Source organism: Leptinotarsa decemlineata, unplaced genomic scaffold (genome assembly GCF_025532065.1).
Source record: "Leptinotarsa decemlineata unplaced genomic scaffold, Ldec_3_MD MMD2_tig00000133_RagTag_RagTag, whole genome shotgun sequence".
NCBI classification, from domain to species: domain Eukaryota; kingdom Metazoa; phylum Arthropoda; class Insecta; order Coleoptera; family Chrysomelidae; genus Leptinotarsa; species Leptinotarsa decemlineata.
Genome location: NW_027412542.1, coordinates 3,237,567 through 3,263,948, shown reverse-complemented (window position 1 = coordinate 3,263,948; position 26,382 = coordinate 3,237,567). Strand labels below are relative to the sequence as shown.

The window sequence follows — 26,382 nt, the reverse complement described above, 5'->3', positions numbered from 1 at the left end:
TTCTCATTAAGATATGCAACCTCCTGCTGCCGGTGAAGATGTGCCTCCATAGCCCATGTCCTGAATCCAAATGGAATGACGAGACAAGTGTGCTGTCGTCAGCAAAGCAATATATTGGATTCTTGTTTTTTTGAATAAGTCGTTGATGTGCAATAAAAAGAGGGTTGGAGACAATATGGATTCCTGGATTTCCTGGGGAACACCATTGTTGCAGGGAACGTTCTTTCAGGAAGCTAAAGAGCCATACACAGAAATAATCTGACAAGCCATAGCATCGAAGTTTGGTCAGCAAACCCTCATGCCACACACGGTCAAAGAAGGTCACTTGTAGATCTTTGTTTCCAAAAGCCATATTGATGATCGCTCAAGATGTTGAAGCTTACTAAATATTTGAGGGTATGATCTTTCACGACTTACTCAATAATTCTAAAGAAATGAACTTTAAACGTTCAAGCCAGTCAAGTTCAAGCCAGTCCATTCAACCAGTAGGTTGAATGGACTGCCGCCTATCAAAAAACAACTACTCCCCTGGATAATACCACGAAGAGCGTTGGATTATATCCGACAGGCATTAGTGCAGGAATCTTCACAGAAAATTTCCTGCATATGCAATTGGCAATACAACTGAAAGAGTCGATCTTCAATTTTGGAACGGGCATACTTGCAGACCGGTTTCGGGCTCATTAGCCACACGTCAGTGCAAGATAGTGACCATCATCGACCTAAAGTCAATGATATTCCAGAATTGAAAATTGGAATTCTTTCAGAGTATTTCATTCCTCTTCCGAAGTTGGAGCGAACATCACAAAATGTCACTCCATCTAGTGGACGAGGTACTAACCAACTGCAAATCCGTAGTTTGCCCGATTCCTCTGAATAAGAAAGAAAAACTTTCTTATTAGTCAGTGGGCTATGCTTGAAGACTGGCAGTCAACAAATCTAAAGCAAATGAACTTTAAACGTTCAAGCCAGTCTCGAATATACCTTCACAGTAGGTTGAATAAATGAAATACTCTGAAAGAATTCCGATTTTCAATTATGGAATATCATTGACTTTAGGTCGATGATGGTCACTATCTTGCACTGATGAGTGGCTAATGAGCCCGAAACCGGTCTGCAAGTGTGCCCGTTCCAAAATTGAAGGTCGACTCTTTCAGTTGTATTGCCAATTGCAAATGCAGGAAATTTTCTGTGACGCCTGCACTGACGCCTGTAGGATATAATCCAACGCCCTTCATGGTATTAGCCAGAGAAGTAGTTGTTTTCTGATAGTTGCAGTCTATTTAACTTACTGTGTAGGTATATTCGAAACTGGATTGAACGTTTAAAGTTCACTTCTTTAGAATTGTTCATTGCCAGTCTTCAAGTATAGCCCACTGACTAATAAAAAACTTACTCAATGATTATTTTTCATGGAGAATCGTCGAATCACTATTAGAGGAGTTGCTGAGGATATCGGCATATGGGTTGACTCATACCAAGCAATTTTTTGATGATGTTGTGCATGAAGGAATTGTTGAATGACATCAACAGCGATCCAGATTTGCTCAAAATGGTCATAACTGGAGACGAATCATAGGCATATGATTATGACATCGAAATCAAAGTCCAATTGTCGCAATGGAAAAGCCCAGGAGAGCCAAGACCAAAAAAAGAACGCTAAGTTCGATCAAATGTCAAGGTTTTACTCACTGTTTTCTTCCTTCGATTACTGCGACGAAGAGCATGAAGAGTTCTTGCCGCATTGTCGTACGGTCGTTAAGCAGTACTAACTTGAAGTTATGCACCGCTTGTTGGATGCAATACGAAGAAAACATCCGGTTTTGTGGAGAAAAAGTCATGGCTTTTGCATAACTATAATGCACCTGCTCACTAGTCATTGCTTGTTCGTAATTTTTTGGCCAAAAACAACACCGTTATCATGCCGCAGCCACCGTATTCACCAGATTTGGCCTCCTGCGACTCATTTCTGTTCCCAAGATTGAAGAGACTCATGAAAGGGTGGCGTTTTGCGACGATTGAAGAGATATAAACTGAATGGTTGAGAGAGCTCAAGGACATACCAAAAAGTGGCAGAAACGCTGGCACAAGTGTATTATATCTGAGGGAAAATAAATAAATATTTTTTGAGGAGAATGAAAATTCGACTAATTTTTTGAGAGACCTCGTAATTTCCTTAGTTTTAGGAGAGGTGACTAATAGCTTTGAAAACTGAAAGAATCAAATGAAGATTGATTTACTGATCAAGGTAAGCCATATTATATACCCGGGGATTGTTATTTCGATTCAACGTAAAACCAAAATTATTATTTGCGTATAATCCTACAATCATGAGAGTCAGATTATTGTTCCTCCACTTTATTCTCATTTCTCTGCTGGCTCATCCTCAAAGGATTTCCTTCTCCCCGGGTTCTCTGGTATATGAGTACACAAAAATGTAAAAAGCGATAATAGAGAGGAAGGAAGAAATTTGGAAGTATTTGTTGCAACCGAAACGGTCTTCCGTAGGAATGAGTGTCAAAAGAATTGCTCACATTACAGCGAATGGAAGTTTGTTCAAACCCAACCGGAACGTAGGAGACAGAATCAGAGAGGATAAAGGCCTGAATCGTATGGAATAAGCTGAATTATCACTGAAACAAACACTCTTTGTCGCTCATTGTTCGCGTTGTAACTCATTTGATTTTCATTGTCTTGATAATGTGCATTGCAGATACGATTGTCGTATACGTGATAACAAACAATGCTGTAATGAGTTTCCACAATGTATAATTTGCGAAACACTGGATAACAGAAGAGTGATGTAATTGATGGATAAAATTCCAGTTAGAGGTGCAACTCAGATTCCCACAGAACTTTGTGGGTAATGGCAGAATATACCGAGTGTTCCAAGTCACAAAAAAATTGTATCTGGAATTTTTTCAGTGGAAATCCAAAATGAACTTAACTGCTATCTAATGGTCTTTCTTTGATTGACAAAAGACGTTCAATTGCCAACAACTTGTACATCCAATATATATTCATTTCTGAGCCCTGATGACGTGTAGTTTTTTGAATTACTATGGATATTCATCAAGTAACGGCCGAATGAATCAGAAAAAAAACTCTGATGAGACCTTGACTGGTCGAAACAGCGCAGTCTAGTATTGGATCGCAAGTCCATTTAGTTTCTTTGCAGTGAAAGACAAAGGACGTATCTCGTTGACATCCGGTTGATGTCGCAAATGATCGCCTTGGGGAACCTCGTTTATCGTTGATATTCCAAGATTTCATTGTGGGAAGATATCGTCACCTTCACGGTTAGGTTTTATCATCTGGCAACAATGGCAACAATGTTTCGTTTCGATGCAATATTTCTGAGAATTGAATGCCAACTATTATGGAATTTTAGTGTAGTATTTGTTTTACTTGTGTTGTATCATAATCATGAATGATATTCATTTGATGGAAATTCAAATTCGAATGTTCGTGATTTTTTTCTAACAGAATAAATGAAACAACAAAATTCATTTTGAAAAATGGAGTGGATATCTATATCTAAAAAATCACGTGGTGTGAATAAATTTGACGTAGGTTCAAGATATGGTAATTTGAATATTCATTTTTTATTTCATTTTGCAGTCTCCTGAGAGGATTTATCATTGATAAATTAGCTGTTTTCCAAATTGAAATTGAATATTGTAAATTTGAATTTACCAAACAGAAATATATAGGTAGGTACATTTGAGATATTTCAACCGAAAGAAATTTCTAACCCTAAATAATATTCCTAAAATATATCCAATTGATATGAGTATTTCAACAGAGGTTTTCATTAATGTATAGTACTGAAAATATTCAATAACTTTCTTGTTCAAAGCCAAATTTTCTTTGTTTATGATTTTGTTCTTAGTTATCAACATCAAAGAAATATACTCTTTAGCTCTTATTTAGCACTGCTGTAGGTGATAATAGAGGTACTTGGCTTGATTGAGTGCCTGATCTTTGTTTACTAGTTACAATGCGGATATGCTAATTTGAAAACCGGCGAGTACCCTAAATCGATTTGATCATTTAACAGGTTGCACCCGCAATGTTTATGCTTGTGAATTTCCAAGGATTCTGAATAATTGAGTTTGCAACCCTTTCTTGCATAGTGCAAAATTTCCGTATCGTTTAGAATCGGGAACTTGTGGTTGCATGCCAAAGAATGGTTTGAAAACGTCGATTCATTTTTTCTCAGTCTGAAAGACCTTTCATGTTCAGCATACCGTTTTTGGAAATTTCGACTACATTGTCCCACATAAACACTATTACACTCCAGACACACAAGCTTAAAAACTCCAGATTTCTACAACTTGGCCATCTTATCTTTGACATTGAAAAGGAAAACAGATAACCTGGCATGTGGTCTGAATGCCACTTGCACATTGTTTTTCCTGAAGAAACCCGCAATTATCTCTGTTCTTTTTTCAAAATATGTTAGAGTTACCCATTTCTTAATTTCTGGTTATTTGACCTGAGGGTATATAATTCTGTAAGTAAATTTACGGCCTTGTTTTCTGACTAACTTCTGGATGGTATCTGCGTTGAAACCATTATTAGAGCGCCCGTACACGAGCCACATTTTGAAATACTGTACTACACGTACACGGGCGTTCACAAAAGTCAAAACGGACGTCTGCAGTCAACTTGCTGCTGATCTCCGCCGAAATGTCATTGAGGCATCCGCCGTACACTAACCACAAACTTGCAGTCGTACCCAACCGCGTTATACACCGTGGTGTACTTTTTCTCATATTGGTCTCACACCATTCAATTTTTGAATTCAGTTGCCTCAACTGCAAGTGCGGTTTATATGACCGCAAGTCGACCACAAAAATGTGGTTGGGTCAACCGCGAAGTGCAGTCAACGTGACCACAATGTTGTGGTTGCCTCAACTGCAAATATATGGTCCGTGTACGGCCGGACTTATGATCTATCTGTTGATTATATCAATTTACGTAGCTAGATGGCAGACAAAGGCAGTGAGTATACTCTGTGCAACATTGAATTGTATGCTGCTAATTTATGACTGTCTGGATGGAAAGAATCGCTTGGGATGGTAATGTCTGTATAGCTAGGTTTTCTGAAAACATTGAACTCAAATTTATTCTGTTTGTGTGTAATGGTCAGGTCTAAGAAATGTATCTGTTTCTTTATCTCTGTTTCGACTGTGAACTGAATGTTGCTATTGAGATTATTCATGAATGTCATAAATTGGTTCAGCTGTCGTGTAGTACCTCTGAAACAGAAATATCGTCTACATATCTGTACCAAAAATGAATATGTTTTTTACCTATGTAAAAAACATATTCATTTTTGGTAGTAAAAGTCTATGAGATTCAGATATATTAACAGAATCATCATCAAAGTTCAAATAGATCACCCCTAAATGGAGAAATAATTGAAAAATTTCCCATGGAAAAGGAATTTGAATTCTTCTTATCAACGAATCATATTCTTAGAAATAGACCATAGCAACGTATTCACCAAAAAATATTCATGTCGAAGATTTTTCGACTAACGGCGAAATTATTTGTCAATATTGTCTGCTTATCAAATCTCGCTATCGTACAATGATAGTAATATTCATGTTATATGTTGTTTATTGACCTTCTCTATTCATATCCAAGGTGACATAGATATAACATTCATAATTACTGGTATTACAAACACAAATGTTGCAAATTGCTTCAACAGAAATATTCCAAGTGAGAACACTCATAGCGTACAACGGGTTTAAAATTATCAAAAGCTTTCAAAACTATGTTCACTGTCATACCTGTAATTAGGTTTTGATATACACTAATTGAGTAGATAGTGAACACGTCGAAAAGCATAAAGCGCCTACAGTGTTCGTTATTTGGACTGAAGCAATTATTCGGTGAATAGAGCCGGGCAGTATAAAACCCGTAATACACTTAGTGCGCTATGTTACAAATCGATCCGGCGCGCTCTTTTCATATCCTACTTTATTTTACTGTGTTCTATATGGAACCGTTTGTTTGTTTAATCAACGCAGCGAAGAATGCTATGTGACTGATTTTCTGGTTCAGTTTGTAACATTCCATTTTTCCTCCTTCATTTCATATTGTTTGCAACACAATCTGATCACAAAGAAACCTCATTTGCCAATTTTGACTTGTGGACTGTAACATACCAATTATTTAAATTTCTATTTTATATTTTCACAGATCTGGGATTCTTTTGAGTAGTCTGCAGTAATACTCTAAATAAAACACAGTCAGAATGCAGACACATATTCGCCTTTTGTTTATTTTTGCACATGGAGGATAGATCATCTTGGATGTGTCTGACTACATTGAAAAATATAGGTCTGAGGTCTACTGGAGCCTTCCGGAGTCCCGGATCTCAAAAACCAGAGGAGTCTATTTGGAGGAGTGTAAGGCCTTCAGTTTCTTTGATGGTTTCTGGAAATAGGAATTTGATCAAAAGTTTAGTGCATTAAACCTTAGAGTAAGACCCTGTACTCAGTTATATTTCCTATTGAGGCCATCACTGGAAAGACTAGAACATTTCCGAATATTGATTAATTAATTCATTTCAAGGCTAGAGATGCCAAACCCGATTGAAACTATCAAGTAAACCATATTCCTTGTTTTAATGGTATCTAAGTTGGTCTATTGTGACAAGTATTGAAAAGGGGTACAGTATTTTCTAGACACTTCTGTGGGTGGTGTCCAAATAAGAACTTTCGATTTGGTAACCCTTTTCAACACGCTTAATCGAATTTCTATGAAAAATCAAAAACCGACCTGTGACCTTGCCTCCGCAAATCAAGAGCTAGTCATTCCAACTATATGTACAGCTTTCTTCTTCTAGATCAAGGAACGAGTAAGGAAACCTTATAATTTTTATACTGATGCCTTCATTCAGATTTCAATTGCTTTTAGAAAAAAATTAAAGATGAGGTGAATGATCCCTTAGGAAATCAGTTTACTAAATCTCGGAAAAGCCGTTGATACTGTTGATCATGAAATCCTACTTAGTATATCACATTTAATAAAAGTAAGAATTGTGTATATTTGTTTCAATAATTATTTAGTAAATAGAAAAGGATATATTACTATTGGCGAAACACTTTGTTCTCTCGACAGGTATATGTGATCTTTGTACTGTCGATACTGTATTGTCTTTGTTATCCCAAGAAACATTCAATGTTTATGAGGAGGAATTACCTGAATTAAGTGAAGATACAAATTTAACAAAATAATGGAATTTCGAACAAGAAAACACAAGTAAATAATATGAGCAGTGAACATTAAGTTTGTTAATAGGTTTCGAAAAACTTTTTTTTAATATAAATAATTAAGTAAGAGAACACAAGTAGAATAATTAATATGAGCAAACAGTCAAATGTAAAATCCATATTTTATATAAAAATATTCAGAAGATTCTGGCTCTATGAAAATCATGGAATCCTTTGATTTAATTCATTAAATACTTTTTCGATTGATATTTGAATTTGAGAGCAGTTTTAGATTTTTATTTCTTCAGTAACTGTATTATATATTATGATTCTATCATGATGAATTGATTTCTGTCCAAAATTGGATTTGAAATTACTAATTGATAATAATTTTGTTTGTCTAGTATTAAGACTATGAATATTACTGATTTCAATGTAATGGGGAATGTTCCTCCTGACGAAAATCAAGTAGTTTTCATAAAAGAGCTCTAAAACAACGCATTTTAAACTTATCATTCCAACATTTTTCTTAAAAAAATTATTTGAATACGTAAAAAAGAGGAATGAAATAATGCATTCAACATTTAAAGGGATTCGTTCGTATTTCACCATTTGGCAACATCGGCTATAGCTAATAAAGAACAATGAATATGTTACCTGTATGAGACAAACAAAGATGACATATTTCAGAGGCGTGCTGTTCTGCTGTTCATTTTGTGCACCTAACCTATCTTCCTCTATATAAATAAATAACAAAACAACTGTTGTTTATGTGGCTTGTGGAGGTGGTATTGAACTATAATTTATATTGTTGATTTCAAATTGATATGTGGGAATATTCAGAGTCCGTGATTCGTAACAATTCATAAAGTCTTGATGGGGTTGGCTCAGTGGGATGGATTCAATGAAAAATATATTAATTTGATTTGGTCCATGAGATAACTTGGAATGCTAAAATTATTTTCCGGCAAGAATTTGTTGGATTCCACATACCTTTGGAGGTGACATTGAATTGATGAAGAAAATATGCTATTTTCTCCCTTTCTATAGATTGTTTTGTAAAGTTGCGAAGTTCTCTATATGCTTGCAAATGAATATCAGATTTTGTTTTCTTAAATTTTTTCAATGCTTCATCTCTCTCTTTTATCATTTGTTCAATAGGAAACGTCAACCAAGGAGCTTTAGCTTTCGTTACTCTAGCTACTTTAACAGGGACATGCCTATTAAATAATTCATTAAAACAATTAACCAAATAATATAATTTTTCATCAATGTTTTCTTATACATAAATTTCAAAAAATGATGTACTGAGAAGACCGTAGTGAAATGCAGCTTCATCAAATTGTTCAAGTTTCTATATACGTTATCATTTTATGTTGTTAAATCACAAAAAATAATCAAATGGTCGAATACTATATTATGTATGACACCTTTCATAAATTAACTTACCTTTTGTACTTTAACGTAATTTAATAGAGTTGCTGTTGTTCTGGTGGTTACATTTATCGCTTGTGTTAAGTTGAGTAATTCTAAAATTGAGTGAAACTTTTCAACGGAACAATTTTCAATATCAAGGAGATCTAAATAAAAATCGCCCATACAAACTACTTCATCCATCACGGGATAAATTGTTTTTTTGAATATAAGATTTTCAGTATCAGTTGTATGTGCCGTAACGGCGTCAACATTGGCGCATTCGCCATTTCATTAATCTGTTTTTCCGTTATTCAGCTGTCGTCCCCATACGAACGACAGACAACTCTCAGAAGTTGAGAAACTTGTGCAAGCTAAGGACTAATGAGGCCTTACCTTTTAACGTGTGATTCCTAACACAGTTTAACGTGTGATTACTAGCCGAATGATATTCAATAAACATAAGAAATGGGTGACAACACTACAATCCTATGCATGTTGATCAACATATACAATACAATACGTACATGTATTTAGTACCTATAGTACCTAGTAAAGTGCACTCTGTAGATATTGAAATATTACAAATAAGCCGACATACTTGAAAGACATTCCATGTTTCGTTTCGTCGTCAGTTTATAAGACTTAAACAAAGATTAATCATTTTTGGCAAAAAATGTGAATTATCGATTCAATTTTTTTGAAATATCAATATGAAAGTCTTCAATATGATTCACCATTACTACTCTGTTAAATTGGATTGTGTTTCAACTGAATTTCAAAATGGGAAGAATTTTCAAAAGTACTTCTCGTTTTCTACTACTAATATTTCTTCAATGATGTTCTATGGCAGTATGACTATATTATTGTGACGATAGTGTTGGTTATGTACAACTGAGAAGGAATGTAGCTTTTGGAAAGTGAACCACAACGGTCTTAAACAATAAACAGAGTAACAGCAAAATTAGTTAAAAATTTTACAGCAACACATAAACATGCTTTTTTTCAATCAATTCACTACCAAAAAATATGTGTGTTGAAATGACTATCACAATTGAATTTTCCATGCCCTCACTTTGAACTCAAATGATTTCTGGAAAAATCAATGTATTTGTTTTCTCATGAAGTAAAAATTAAAGTAAGAGGTTGAGTAGCCTCAATTGATGTTTCTAATATTGTTGTCAAATTTTCATTTTGCAGAAGTAAGAGCCATTATATTTTTTCAAGGGCGAAACGCAAACACTACAGGAAAATCCTTAAGGCGCTCTCAGAGCGGTGCCTGTGCGAAAGTAGTGATTCACATTGGATTTGAATCGCTGGAGAATAAATCCACTTGGAAAAACGTTCCCAGGAAGTTCATTCCACATAAAAGAGTTTTTAAACAGTTAAAAGTTCGAGTTGTACTGATTTGAACTTCAAAACGATGAGCAGCCACAGTCCATCGCGTATTTCTGATATGTATCGCTCTTGGTTGATTCAAATGTGCTTATTCACTCGAACACTTTCCGTGAAACTATCTATAGAAGAGTGACAAATCTCCAACCTTTATTCGATGTCTCAGACTATCAAAGTTGCAAGTGATGTTCGAGTCTCCAATCACGCGTATGGCTCTTTTCTAGATGTAATCTAGCAGCCTGAGGGTATGTTTAGGGGCGGAGCTCCATACATGAGAACAATACTTCAAAGAAGGTCTGATCTGAGCTTTATAAAGCATCAACAGTTGCTGACGTGTGTACAGTTTTCTGGTTCTAAACAGTTTTCCAACCTTTTGATAAAGAGCCTTCGCAATTCCAGCGACATTATTGTGCCAAGACATATTGGTGTCCATTTTAACCCCCCGACAAACTTATCGATGTCCTGGAATCCAAATAGAACGACAAGGCAAGTGTGCTGTCATCAGCAAAGCAATATAATGGATTCTTGGTTTTTTCCAATACGTCGTTGATATACAATAAAAAGAGGGTTGGAAACAATATGGATCCCTGGGGAACACCAGCTTTGACGATGAAGGTATTCGAGAGAAACCCATCGACGGCTACTTGCAGAGAACGTTCTTTCAAGAAGCTGGAGAACCATACACAAAAATGATCCGACAAGTTCTAGCAACAGGGCCGTCGCCATAGGAAGGGGGATGAGGGGAGCCTCCTCCCCTGCTTTTTCGACTTGGGAAAAAATTGGTAAATTTTTGGCCGTGAAGATAGAAAAAATAATAGTAAAAAATGAATAAAAATTTAAAAAATTAAAATGAGAGAAAAGAAAGGGAGAGGTAATGAGAAAACGGAAAGAACCAGGAGAAGGCTGGGATTTCCCAACATGCATAGCTTGGAGATCCCATACTTTGAAATCCTGAGTTGTTTGAAAACTTCAAAAATGTTTAATTTAAGAGAACAGTCCTGAACAGTCCACACATTTTGAAGTGACAATTTAACAAAATTCCTAACTTTTCGCTGTTTTTTCGACTTGGAAAAGTTGGGAAATTTCGGGCCGTGAAGATAGAAAAAATAATAATAGAAAACAATAAGCACAATATTATTTAAGTGTTGTTTCCTTTCATTTGTATTGCATATTCCTATACATGGCGGATATGGTGGAAGACCAAGGACCTTGGTCCAAAGTAGAATAATTCCCATTATTATTTTTATAATCACCAAAATTTATTTTTTGTTTGTGCATACTCTAACGGGCATCAGCATTCAGCCAATTTTTGGATAGCTATGAGCTATCCATTTGGATAGGATGGCTTTAATTTTTTCGAAAGTTGGGAAATTTTGCTGGTGGGGTTGGAAAATTTGGATTCCCTACCCCCCTGGTTTTTCTTTTCGCTACGGTCCTGCATAGCATCGAAGTTTGGCAAGCAAACTCTCATGCTACACACAGTCAAAGACCTAGGAAGTATCAAGTGCAACGGCTCTTGACTCTCCATGTTTCTCGATTGCGTTATTCCAAATATGGGTGACATACGATAGAGGTCGCCTGTTGATCTTTGTTTACGATAGCCATATTGATGATCGCTCAAGATGTTAAAGCCTTTCAGATATTTGAGGATATGGTGGCCAGATTGGTTAGATTTCTTCTCTTTGTCTAATCGCATGAGTATAGATGATTTAATTACAAACGAGTTTGATCCAAAAAAAAGAGGAAGGAAACTTTAGATGAGTTCATATCTGCTAGTGCTAATAATTATTAGGAGTTGGTGATTCATCACATTTCACTAAATGGTCACTTTGGATTTTCATGGATACTGTTTCTAAATTCATGTTATCATTAGTAGATACGTACATGACGGAGAAACCTTAATATTGAATGATGATTCATTTTTCACCTAATTTTCGATCACATTTGTCAGGAATAAATAATTTTTTAGCAGATATTTGAGAAAGAAAATAATCGCAAGCATCAATAAAATCAATGATCATTTTATTTTCAAAACATGAAAATGAAGAAAATAGATATTCGATGGTTGTTACTATTAGTAACATCATTTATAATATACATGGTGTCAGCCAATAGGGTGATTCATAATTCATTTAAAATTCAGATATTTTGTTGTGCTGGCAAAACGTGTACATGCAAACATAAATTCGTTTTAGAGCATCCTTTGTATATGTACTTTATAACAATGAGTTTTATCGGAAGTGGTTTGAAAACAATCGAATAATGTGCACGATATATTCATAGACACAATGTTTCAATCAAGCGAATAAACAAACTCTGCTCTTTGAGTGCTCATCAACTAATTCTGAAAGGGATCGTATTTCGCGATGTTTATTTTTCCACAAAGTAATTGAAGGACGTCGTTCCACAATACCCATCAAACTGAATTGTTTTGTGTGCGACATAAAAATATGAATAATGATTCAAAGACTGTCAAATTATTAATTCATAATTTGAGTAAGAGTTTCATTAAATTTTGAATATTGCACCATTGACTGAAATTTCAAATATTTCACATCGTCGATGAGCTCCCAAAAAATATACATATACTTACCTTCACATTTAAGTCCTTGTTTGAATATACCGTAAAGTAATGATCCACAGTGATCACAAAATGTCGGAGACATGAAAGTATGAATCTTAAATCTATGGGGTAAGTCTATCTTGAATCTCTCTCGTAAATACTGAAACAAAAAATGTCTTCATTAGTCCATTGAACTAGTACTCTGAAATATGAAACAATTATTTCCTACATTTCGAATTGTTTTTGTCAAAACGTATAGTAATAAGTACATTTGATCTACAGGGTACTTCTGGAGCATTAGTTCTATGCCAAATTTATTTTTTTTGGTTTTAGCTTTCAAATATCTTCACAAACTTTCCCATAAATGAAACTTCCATCTGAATAAATATCCGATATCAATCAAAATTTATGTCATGGCGAAAATTCATCAAATGCGTGTAATTTGCTATATTTTGTTCCAATACTACTGGAGTTTAATCCCAACACCAAACCGTTATTTTAACACCTCGACACGTGTTTCGATCACCATGTGATCATCTTCAAGAGGAGATGAGTTTGATCCTCCTCTTAAAGATTATCACTTGGTGATCGAAACACGTGTCAAGGTGTTAAAATAACGGTTTTGTGTTCGTGTTGTTGAATCTTTGAATCCTCCTCCTGAAGATGATCATTTGGTGATCGAAACAAGTGTCGAAGTGTTGAAAATAACAGTGGTGTTCGGATAAAATTCCAGTAATATTAATCACTACACCAAAGTGCATCACAAGTATATTTTGTTCCACATTGCTGACATTAAAAAAACAACTTTTACAATTACTTTACATAGATTAGAAAACACTGACGACTGATTTTTACAAAAAAATATGATCAAAGAATGTTTTATGAAATTTTTCTGTAGAATTTTTGTAAATTTGGTCATCTTGACCAGTTATAGATCTGTAACAGTGAATGCAGCGATTTCGTTAAATTTTTTCACAAAGTTTCAATAATTTTTTTGTGAAATTGCTAAATTATGTCAAGAATTCATAAAATTTCTTATTGCCAAACTAATTGCATTCTTATTTTTTTTCTACATATTCTCACCTGTTCCTTCACAACCCTGTTACGACAGGGTTATGAAGGAACAGTTAAGTTTGAACAGGTAGATTAAGAATAATAATAATAATAATCTTTATTTTTTTTGACATGATTGAACACGTATAGAAATCGTCAGGTACATAGAAAATAGCATACGTAATAATAGTTAAAGTAAAAGTAATATATGTTATTAAAATAAGACAGTAATTAGTCACGTTTATAATAAAATAGAAATAGAAATATATAACTTTCATTTATGTATAGACGTATGCACAGATACACATATACATATACATATACATAATCTACAATCTACAAGAATGTTTGCAGCGCTACTTCATGTATACACATACATAGATTAAGAAATTTTCATACTAAAAACTTTGGTCTGAAACCTAAGGGGTCCAATGATCGATTTCTTATTGCAGAAGTACAAAAATATATTATTTCGTTATTATAAATCATGGAATAAAATGTTGAAAAATTCTGAATTTTCAATACTCAACAAAGAATTACAAAATATAGTAGAATGCATGTTATGGATTATGATTTTGGAAAAAAACCCTACCGATATTCTACAGATTCTACAGATCCTCAGGTCCAGGATACTGGACCTGAGGCAACTAACTATATTATTTGAAGGTTATATTGAAAAAAAATCACGCCAGTTTACCTACGCTCATTATGATACCCAACAAAGACACCATTATGTTGTTCCACAGACGAGCAAATCTGTTTGTCAGCGATCATTTTCTGATATTGCACCTAGTGTCCGACAGAAACTGGTTTTTACGACCGAAACCGAAACCGAAAACGAATTTTGGCAACGGTCTCAGTTTCGGCCGAAACCGAAACCGAAACTTCCTTACAAGGATTATGTTTTGAGGGAAAAATAAAGAAAAGGTTATTTTAATCAGTTAGTATTTATTTTTTTATCTTTAAATCACAACGTTATGCAGTCTTTTACTTATTGATAATCAACATAAAAAACCTTTATTTAAGAAAAAATATTAATGGCACCTTGAAAATACTTCTTTTGAATATTATTGATGGGTTTTCAAAAATATTAAACATTAAATTACTTATTTGAGTTGTTACCTAATATCACTTGTATGAAATTTAACGAGCCGAACATGACCGATCACAGCGCATAAACTCCCGAATACAGTTTCGGTTTCGGTCGTAGTTTCGGCAGGTTTGCCGTCGAAACCGAAACTAAACCGAAACCCGTTTTTTTGCCGAAACTCAACGAAACCGAACTTTCGGCCGGACACTAATAGCACCCAAGGCGTTCAATTTTATTCCTGACCATATTGAAGAAATAACAAACTTCAATATGTTTAAAAATAAGGTGAAACGATTCATATACGAAACAACAACAGCCAAATGTAGTGAGATCGTCGAACCAAATTTTTTCAACTGATTAATTTCATTTCATTTCATTTATACTCGCCTTTTTAATTCTTCACGCACGGGTTTGATTTTTATTTTCATAACTATTAATTATTCCAAAATGTTTGTACTTTTACAATGTTCTTGAATGTGTTTGATTTTTTTTAGTACTCCGTTATTTCCATATATATATATTTAAGCGTATTGCCTTTTTTTCGTGGTGTTCTTGTATTGGACTGAATATTTATTAGGTAGTTGAGTAATGTACTTTTATTTCGAAACAGGTGTTTACTCACTTATCGAGTATGTATCATCTATCCAAAAAAAATATTTACTGTGTAATTGTTCTCATTTTTGTGTTTGCTTTTTGTATTACACTGTCCTTTACATCTATATTTTTTAAGTGTAATGCTTTTTTTCGTAATGTTCTTGTATTGGATTGAATATATTTTTTTATGTAGTTAAGTAAGGTAATTTTATCTCGAAACAAGTGTTTGCTCACTTATTGAGTAGCGTTTATACAAAAAAAAATTGTATTTGCTGTATGCTTTCTCTTTTCATTAATAAATATTATTATTATTATTATACTAATGAGAGTCTCAAAATAAATAGACTGTAGCACAGTCATATGAATAAAAATTTTGTTAGATCTTTCGTTAGTTATATTATGGTAACATGAAAACTTCAAAGTCAACTAATTATAGCATACACAACAACACATCAAATCGTATCACCACTTCTGTTTACGAACCTGTAGAAATATTTGTTTGGATTTCGAATACAAAATTAAGAACGTGAAATAAACAAATTCAAAATATGAACCATTATAGATATATAGCCCTGGCTAATGAATGTATTCTATATAATTTCACGACGTTATCATTTTTGTTTGAAATTTTGAAATAATTGAATTGAATTTAGAATAAATTGAAAGGGGTACATTTTTCGGAGCGATGATATCGGATTCTATCCCATATCAAATATTTGGGATATAAACTGTATAGAGAAAAGTGTTTCGGGCCAAACATACCGAAACCGGTCTGCAAGTGTGTTCCAATAATTGAAAATCTATTGCGTCAGTTGTATCGCCATCTGCATATGCAGGAATAACTTCAGTGAAGAATCCTGCACTGACACCTGTCGGATATATTCCAACACCCTTCGTGGTATTAGCCAGGGGAGTAGTTGTTTCTGACAAGTGTCAGTCCATTAACCTACAGTAGGAAGTTGAGACTGGCCTGAACAAATTGCTCTTTTATATCAGTGGTTCTCAATCGGTAGTCCGCAGACCACTGGTGTTCCCGGGAAGCATCCCAAGCGGTCCGCGGAGCCATCCTAAAAAATATATTAGTTGAGTCGACACGATACAATGCGACCCGCCGCTAAAATGTTTAAAGGAGAGCTACTATTTTCTCAAGAAATTGAAACGACGTCGCAAGGTGCAGATGTTATGGATGAAATAAGTCAATATATGGAGAAACATGGACTCATGTGGAAACGGCTTCCGGGTTTTGTACCGACGGCTCTCCTGCTATGCTTGGTTCTCGCTCTGGTCTTGCAGCGTTGATAAAAACTAAAAATCCGTTTGCAATAACGACGCACTGCTGTAACAAAAATTGCATTAATTTATAATGCAATTTTTGTTACAGTTACAGATTTTACCTAATGATTAAATGACATTAAATAATATGCGTATTTTATTTATAGATGAATTAGAACAATCATTCCATTGTACTGTACTGTATTTATTTGTAGTTACCGTAAGGTACTTTATATTAACTACAAACTAATTAACCAACTTGGTGGACCATGGCTTGACAGAAATTTTGTCAAATGGTCCCGCATGAGCATAAGGTTAATAACCACTGCTTTAGATGATTTGAATGCTTTCATTTTTTCTGTAGTTTTTTTTAAATAAAACAAAAAACTATCTTTAATCAACTTTGAACGGCTTCAACAAATACAAATTCGTTTATACTGCTTGCTTGTGCCTGAAAAAACTGTTCTGAAATTATCAAATCATGTCATTTTATGAGCCACTGGAAAAACAGGTAGCAAAAAAGATTTTTCGAACAATAATTTGTTTCAATTTTTCATCATATCTATTTGAGTCATCACGAGAAGACAGGGAAATCAAAATTCTAGGTGTCAGGGTATGCTATAGTCTGGAAAGTCAGATACCTTCAAACATAAGAGGTTTTCAACAGAGACATTCATTTCTGGAAGAAAGCGTATCTCAAAAGTTTCACCAATTCGAGTACATTTCATCCTCATTTCATTTCACTTGATAGGAAGTGGTACTTTCTAACTTAACTCTTCCTTCTTGTCAAAAGACAGCTCAATTCCAACTTTAACTCGGGAAATGCAAAAAAACTTCCAAATAACTATGTACCAGTTATTTAAACAACAGTAAAACCGAAAATCATGGAGAAATCTGACAATCAAGGTGAGCAAAGATCACGTAACCTTAATTGTATCTCTTTCGCATACCTTGACCATCAGCGCCGGTGTTCCAAAGGATCCATATTATCTCCAATGTTTTTCTGCTACAAATCAACGACCTAATCGAAAATTCCAGAAGTTCACGACGACAGTACCATTGCTTTCCATTTTCATTCAGATTGTTAATACACATTTTGGCGACAACAAAAAGTTTCATACCTCAATGAAGATCTGAAGAAAATTTTGACTTGGTTACAGTGACCAAGCAAAATTTGTTGCTGCAGAACCCTAGCATCAATTTTCTTCAGGAAGATAAATGTGGCCGAACTGGATATTCTTTTTATCATCTCAAAGAACACAATTCTGATAATTCGAATCATTTTGCTGTCAAATTGAATACAAAGACAGCTTGACATTATAATATTTGGGTAATACTATATGCATCTTCTCAAAAATGTTTAAAACTATTTCGGATCTGGCAAAGCTAAGATTAAACCTTCGTCGATATATTGCTGACTTATGCTACGATTATCCTCGAACTGCAAGATTTCAGAAAATAGCTATTCGTCTGATTTGAGGCCCAAGCCACAGTATACTTATATACAGTAGTCTCACTTAGCGTCGGTCCCTTTGGTGTTGTTGTCCAGGAGTTTCAGTTTTTACAATGCTGACGTATTTGACACTAACGATATTTTCCCCTACTACAATCTCAACCAAAGCGTCTAAACACTGCTCAACATAACAACTATTCATATAAACTGCTCAAAAAAATACAGTCGATGAAAACCATGTTGGTCACCTGAGAATATTGTACAGAAGATAATTTTGCATTTGTGTAATATTCAAGTAGCCCAGATCATTTGGACAATGATGAACTATGTTTCAAGTAGATTTTAAAAATTCATGAAATTGGCAGATGTTCATATTCATATATAGTAGGTTGGATGAAACCCATGAAATTCGACAACTATGGAAGGGTTGCTTGGCTATCTTGAACTCGTCGTTTGCGCAGACCTGAGACTGCAACTCCTGGGTCTGCGTGTAGAAAATTCAAACCAAAAATCACCCGAAGTGGGATTACTGTATATAAGTATACTGTGCCCAATCATCATAATAAACTCTGATAATCTGGAACATCGAATAAAGACTTGTGATTTGTTTCAATGAATACTCTCACAGAAACATTTCAAATCATTCGGATGGAAATCTTTTGGAACTGGACTAGCAATTTCTCACAAAAAAATAATTTCATCATGTCCCAATAGTTACTAAAAAATATTCTCTAGTAAGTTCATCCAAAGTGTTCATTAAATGAGCTAGACAATATTTTTATTCCATTTTAAAAATATTTTACTTTTTTTTCAACAAAATTGGAAGACAGTCAAAAAAAGCTCTTATTTGATTCACATTTCATAATACATAATAATTTTATTGCCAACTCTAAAGTATACTGAAATTTAAAACTTAAAAGGGATAGCCAGTAATATAAATGAATTCATCCTAGAACATAACTCACCACTGTATTTTCTGATTCACGTCCTGATCCAGGACATTTTCCTAATAATTTATCATGACATTTTTTATGGACCGCTGTTTGGCAACCTGCGAAAAGATTTATGTGATATTATTCTTTTTCTAATAGTCCAAATAAACTCACTCTGGCACTGGTAACCCTGTTTTCCGAATCCCCAGAGGAAGTCTTTGCAGAAGGTACAAAATGTTGGTTGACGAAAAAACTTCGCCACGAATTTGTGTCCTTTAGATTCATGTAACCTGTAAATGAATTATATGTTTTGTAGTTAATTCCGATACATCTTTTCATGAAGGTTTTCGAACCTAAATTTAAGTTGCACTTCCCTCAACTGTAAGAAAGAAAAAATTAGGAAGGTAAAATAATTCACTTCCTTAAACCAAAATATACGGGGTGAGTCGAAGGAAACGCAACAATGCCGATGTCGCATATATGAAGTCAATTTTTTAGGCATACTTTTAACCTTTTCATCTTTACCCTTTCAGATACGAGTCCACCCTTAAATCTAGAATAGAAAAAGGGGTTATTCAGATATCCAATGAATTTACCAAAAACAATTCTACGAAAACTTATTCACAAAAAAAAATCACCTAGAAATGAATGAATGTTCCAGTTAGTTGTTACGATAAATGTATATACCGAGTGACACAAACTCTCGGTTCACCCTCCTTTTTTTTCTTATTTCTCAAGCTATTTCTACGAAATTCGAAATATCGAATATGCTCAAGAAGATGTACTTTTTGACGTAACGGGAGATTTTTCCAAAATTCGGTTTTTTCGAAAATGACATCAAAGTTTGATTTCAAAGGAAACACCTTGTATACTATTACTTATTTTGAATGAACACAATTTTTTGGACTCGATGATACCCCATTATTGGTATTTGAATTATGGATTGGAACACATGATTCTGTCAGGTGGCCTACACAAGATCGCCCTACTCAACCCCTTTAGACTTATTTTAAGTTCTCGCGAGTTATCGGGAAAGTTGGTATGAAACAATAAAACAACTTTTGGCACACCGATGAACTGTTAACGTGAGGAAGTATTTCAGTTATTAGTTAGTTATTTCGAATTTCATTACTTCGGTCTTCCATTGTCTGATATTATATGAAATGATTTGAAATCCCAGAAAGATCTAATAAAAAAATAGTAGCTGAAAATAACACTTAGGTATATTAAGCAAAAAAACCCTGGAATGAAATCACAGAGTAATAAAATACAAGTAAAAATAGGACAATTAAAAAAAATTAATTTTTTCCCAATCTCCGTTGGCATAAATAATGGGATAAAAGGTATAAATAATTGGCCTATAAATTTTGAACTTCGTAGAGCCCTTTTGATATATATACTTCATACGATCCTGCGATAAAAGTTCATGAAACTTTTTAATTATGGTGTTTTATAACTATTGCAAAATGAAATATCTAAAAATTGTTGATAATTTTTTTTTCAATTGATATTTAGCTATGTCTGTTTTCACATTAAACAATGGCAGTTATTAACATAGGATATGAATTTTTTACGTAATTTGTTCATTAAATTGTTTTAAATAAATAGAGAAATTCAATATTTTTGAAAAACATTTTTCCATCTGTTTTTCAAATTTTTATTTGCAAAATTTTGTTGGAGTGGATCCATAGAAATTGTATTATGAGTTAATCACAAGTCAACATGAGAATAGTTCATTAGCATCAACTTTCAAAAAATCTTCTTATAATGCTATATTTTTGTGGAAGAAGTAGTAAACTAGTAACTTTTACCCCCTGCAAGGGTTCAAAATGGTATGTTCCTGTTGCCAGAAAATAATGTTTTTTCAAAGCGATTCGGACCTTCGGAAGCAATTCTGGTGTATTATTCCGACATGCAGCAATATTACGTTCATGTAAATAATTCAGGCATTTATAGTCCAACGGACCTATATCGGGTAACCTTACCGGTCACTACACCGATCCTCTTTGACCCATCGATCCACCAGGAAATAAATATCTTATTTGAAAATTTGACAATACTAAGTGATACAATCAACTGTAAGGAATTCACTATAAGGACGTGACGCCTGTTCCGCTATACACTAGCTTACTCAAGCGAAAGTGATAAATTACTCATAAGACCGGATGTGCTCCATAATTTAATTCAATTCAGTTCCATAAAAATAAATGAATACAACTAATGATATTGCTTAGTAATAGGTAAGAACAAGTAGAGCAGAGTTGAATTATTCAAATTAATTTGATGTTTCAATAGATATTGGGAATTTTTGAATTCATTGATCTTCATACTTTCCAGAAGGTTAAATTTCAAACCTTTCCTCTGTTTTACCCTCAATTATACTTCATTGTGATCCACCCTAACTGTGGAAAGTTGAGTCAAAAGAGTGTCTCAATCTAGCTGAGAAGTAGATATCAATGAAAAAATTCGTTGATGCAATAATTTATTTCAAACCAAACTTTGTTGTAGACAAACTAAAGAAAAACATTGAATGCTTGCGTACTAACTTGAAGAAAGAGTACAAAGCTATTAAAAGTTCCAAGCAGTCTGGACCATCAACTGATGATATTACGAAACTAAAGTTTGTAAAACGATAACTCAGCTTCTTCCATTGTTTTGACCAACACCTTCGTCATTTCTTCTTTCACTTTTTTTTATTTCACATCTTTGTTGAGAATCCATTTCTAACTCAATTGTTGTCCTAATAAAGAAATGTAAAACCAAAATGCAATTTCCCAGGCTTCGCTTTGGTTTTCATTGGCATGTCGGTAAGTACTCGTACAAATTTGATAATTTTGAAAAAATTGTTTGAAAAATTGTCGATATGACGACGTCAAGTGAGCAAGTTCGGCCATAAACACAATTTTTTCCATGAGAACAATCCCAAGAAAGAAGTGTTCGTTACATCTTTTCTTACCTTCTCGTATTGAATCATGAATTCAACAGTCTCTGCTATTGAAAGAGGCCTTGATACCAAAAAAAGAAAAAGTAGCTTCAGCTGCTTTCTTGGGTCCACTCCATGGTCCATGGAGTTCTTTAAAATAATCAATCTGCCATACTTTGAGGTGAAGACGTGTTGATGAAAGGAACATGCTGCTTGCTTAGAGAAAGATTGGTGTGAACGAACATTATGGAGGTATCACTAATGACTCGGGTATTATATAGAATTCATGAAGAGGACCAGGATAGAGAGACTAGGACCGCCGAATTCGGGTGAATACCTGGTGGTAATATTAAATCCCAAAAAGATCTGATTCAGAGGGAATGAAAAAAAAATGCGAGGAGAGTAGATGGTCAAACACACCCATGGAAAGACATGAGGGGCTGAAACCAAACCATAAAACCATATTGATCTATGTTTGCTGGAGGCAGTGCAACAGAGGTCTCTAAAGCAGTAATCTTACTGTTTATGATTACATATATAAGTCAATATCGGGTGATTATTATTTCTCCTGCAGTTCAGCTATAGTAAAGAGAAGATATGCGAAACCATACAAATTGTATAGAATTGTTGTTAATGATGATTATTGAAACAGTTTTCTTCTGAGCTACGTCAAGCAGTGAAGTGCATTGAGGAAAATGCCTGTTAAGTGGTGTTTGAAGATTTTGACTATGACTATGATCTAAGACGTAGAATGGATCTTTTAAAAAAGTGAATGGAGCCGGCCGATACTTGGAAATGAATGGTTTCGCTACACAATAACGTCCTCAAACAAAAGTGATCATCTATCAGTAATCAGTGAGTTTTTCATACTGATTGTTCTTCCTCGATTCAAATGAGTGGGGTTATTTGTTTTTCTACTTTTTCAACTGAGAGATATTTCAAAAACGTTTTCTTGAGTGATACTCACTTTCTAGATTTTTGTGTTTTGTGTAATTTGAACAGTTCATATTCAAGTAACAGTGTAATGTGGAATTTTCACTGAAGAGTGTAAAAAACCGCAACACGTGTTTCACTATACAATATCTTCCTTAGGCGTATTCATACTCACGATCTGACTGGACTGTATTTACAGTATGAACGTGTTTAAGGTTTTTCATTGAGTATCGACCAATTCCATCACATATTTGGACATTTCAAATTTCATTGACTGTTATATTGTGGAATAATTCATAATTCTTGTCGTAATGTTGATACATAACACTGTATTTTAACAAAACCGTACCTGAAGCTTTTTCAGAAAAACTTGGTTGTTTCAATGAAAATTACACACATATAAGTCGCTACACCAGTGTTAGGCATCTTAGCACTGATGTTGAAGCCAAACTGAATTGATTTGTATTCTTCAGGTCTGCCTTGTACCACTCAACCCAAAAGGTTCAATAACAGATTTCAATTTACTAAATACATCTCTGTATTTATCAGCAAAAATCTGAGTATTAGCTTTTTAACATATTTTGCCCTACCAGACCACTTAAACTTTTACAAAATAATAATTCTCAGATGAAATCAACAATAAAAACAACCTTCACCAAGCGCGGTGTAAAAATGAAAATTCATACCTCGACACGCATTTCGATTTTTTTCCAAATTTCACCATTACACGATGCCACGAAAAAAATCTTTCGGTGCCGGCAGGCATATAAAATATTACTGATATTCATTGTTGATCCAAAGCTTTTCGCAATCCGATGGCTAATACTGAATATAACTGGTAAAATCGTACTTCGTTCAAGACTCACGAAGGAATAATTAATTTTAATTGTTTTGATGAGAAACATGCTGTGCCTAAGCTTCCACTGAAAGCAATTGACTTCTATCAATGGCAATGACGAATAATATAAATAATTAACAAGCCGGTACATCGACTTTCAGTAGGTTTATTTCTGCTTGCTGTATTTCTGTAAAAGATCATGAAATTTCTCAAAACCTACCAGAATATTGTAAACGATTCAATTCATTTTTTTTCGATTCCAAGTGAATCTTCGTAACGTATTCATGTAAGACTTTATTGTGAGATTTTCACGGAAGAGTTAACAAAACCGCAACACATGGTTCCACTATGAAGTGCATTTCATCAAATGTTCCCCTTTACAGGTCAACTCAAAAAATTGAAATTTGGGATAATGAAATTAATGCATGAATACTTCATTTTGAAGTAAAATTGACATATGAAACTCTCAAGATGGCGACTGGGCGCAATCTGGGAAAAAATTAAGTGGAAAGATGATTCTGGTGACACATTATTTTGAAACTCCTGACGAATACTTCACAACCCTAGACACAAACCTAGAATATGAAGTCAATATCTTCACCTACTACAAAATGGCGGAACGTTTAATAATTTCCTGAAGACAAACATTAATATCGATATTTCTAGAAATATTCCTTTTTATCTGCCAAATGCTGGCGAATTGGGACCATTTGGGGGCTATTAGAAGCAAAAGGTGTACGAAACTAACTCGCTTCGATATTGGATATACGGCAGAGAATAATAAATATTTGTAGAGATATTTACATTACTGTGTTCGAAAATGTTTGTCGTAAAATATCGTATAGGCTGTTCATATGTCAGGAAGTTCAAGGCAATCATTTTGCATCTTCTGAACTGACCTTAAGCTTATTACCTCATATTATGGTAGTTAAATATAAATGTATTCAGGCAATTATTAAAAGTTCCGCCATTTTGTAGTAGGTGAAGATATTGACATTATATTCTAGAGTTGTGAAGAATTTGTCAGGAGCTTCAAAAGATGTGTCACAAGACTCCCTTTCCATTTAATTTTTTTTCCCAGATGGCGCCCAGTCGTCATCTTGAAAGTTTCATCTGTCAATTTCACTTCAAAATGAAGTATTCATGAATTAATTTCATTATCCCAAATTTAATTTTTTTGAGTTACCGTTCAAAAAATAAAGGGGGGGGCATTAAAGAAACGCACTGTATATATTTTCTAGGATGAATTATCATCACCTTTTCAGCAAATAGAGGTTATTGTAAATCATCACATAATATTACTTTTCGAAAAATTATAGTGTTTATTTCCTCACACCATATTTGTTTGATTTTGTTTTACTGCTGTATTTCATAATTAGTCTATATCTGAAAATGTTTATTTTGAGTAAAAAACAATCTTCTGGTTTATCTATTATCTCACTTTCTTATCTATTTTATTTTTAATTACCTTCACTCAATTCTATTAAGATTATGTATTATTTGATTTTTTAATGAATTGATTTTTTGTAAATTTATATTTATTAATAAACATATGATAAAATTATTTTATTCAATTGCAGATATACATTCGAAATAAAAGTTTAGATCTTCGTCACTGTCAGCTCACCTTTGATGTTTGACGGCTCCTCTACGCCTAGTTATCAACCCCCGTTTGGCTCTATTGAATTCCTCATCGTCTGAATCCAACGATGTACTCTTTGTTAACGTAGAAAACGAATCCGATTGCGAACTGCTTCCAGAACCATCTATAACTCGATTTAGCGCAATTTGTTTGGATGAACGGATCCTAGCCTGAAACAAATTCTATATTGATTACAAGAAGGCCAAACAATTTTGATTATTGAATAATGGGTACGCCCCATTACCCCTTTCATATATACATTGCGTCCCACTTTTAATGAATCTACCTTGACCTTCACATGTATAGAGTGGGCCAAATTGAAGACATTTACAGGGAAACTCCCATTTTCAAACTAGATAGATGAAAACTGATGACTCAGGTTCAAATTCTATGGCAAACTTAATGGTGAAAACCGCATATTGATATGTATTATTGTTTCTGAGTTACAGCATGTTTTTCGAAAATGTGCCTTTTCCGCATATTCCAATAAAGCCTAAAATTACCTTTCCAAAAATGTTTTGCTAGAGTCATCTTTGAAATAAAGAGCTTTTAGGTTTTTTCATGTATACTTTGAAGCGCACACTTTGATCAAGTAGGCTTTGGACAATGCGGCGATAAAACAGAATTCAAATCTTTACTGGTAGCTGTCAAATTTTGATTTAAGCGGTAAAGACGCTCGTCAATTAATGATTTTTGTTCAATTTTCAAACACATTCGCAGTCCAATGACTATTGGACTGAGGTATGTTATTTTGACAGGTATACCTACCATGACCCATCAGCAACCGTCAGACGGAATTATGTCCAATGGGGTCCAATCACTATTGAACTATTGGACCCTATTGCACATATTTTCGTCTGACCGATGCTAAAGGATTCTGGTATACCTGTCAAAATAACATTCCCCCGTTGACGTAGGGGCCCTGAGGATACTGGCGGCTATTCAGAGTATAGAAACGTAGTAGTTCATATACACCCACCTACTGACATAATCATGGTTTCAACGCAGACACAATCCAGAAGTTACTCAGAAAAGAAAGCCTCAAATTA

At 34.2% G+C, this 26,382-nt stretch overlaps 1 protein-coding gene across 4 annotated transcripts in view; it reads right to left on the bottom strand.

Annotated features, from left to right (window-relative positions):
* The window catches only part of Pkcdelta (Protein kinase C delta), a 143,470-nt gene that overhangs the window by 100,112 nt on the left and 16,976 nt on the right, over positions 1 to 26,382 (bottom strand). For 3 of the 4 annotated variants that reach the window (XM_074172584.1, XM_074172586.1, XM_074172585.1), the window contains exons 2-5: positions 25,319 to 25,503; positions 19,172 to 19,287; positions 19,031 to 19,116; positions 12,634 to 12,763 (exon numbers count right to left, since the gene is read on the bottom strand). In XM_074172584.1, the coding sequence (XP_074028685.1) occupies positions 12,634 to 12,763; positions 19,031 to 19,116; positions 19,172 to 19,287; positions 25,319 to 25,503 (517 nt within the window). Of the gene's footprint in view, positions 1 to 12,633; positions 12,764 to 19,030; positions 19,117 to 19,171; positions 19,288 to 23,539; positions 23,656 to 25,318; positions 25,504 to 26,382 lie in introns of those variants that run through there. The other variant, XM_074172587.1, reaches the window with a different exon arrangement.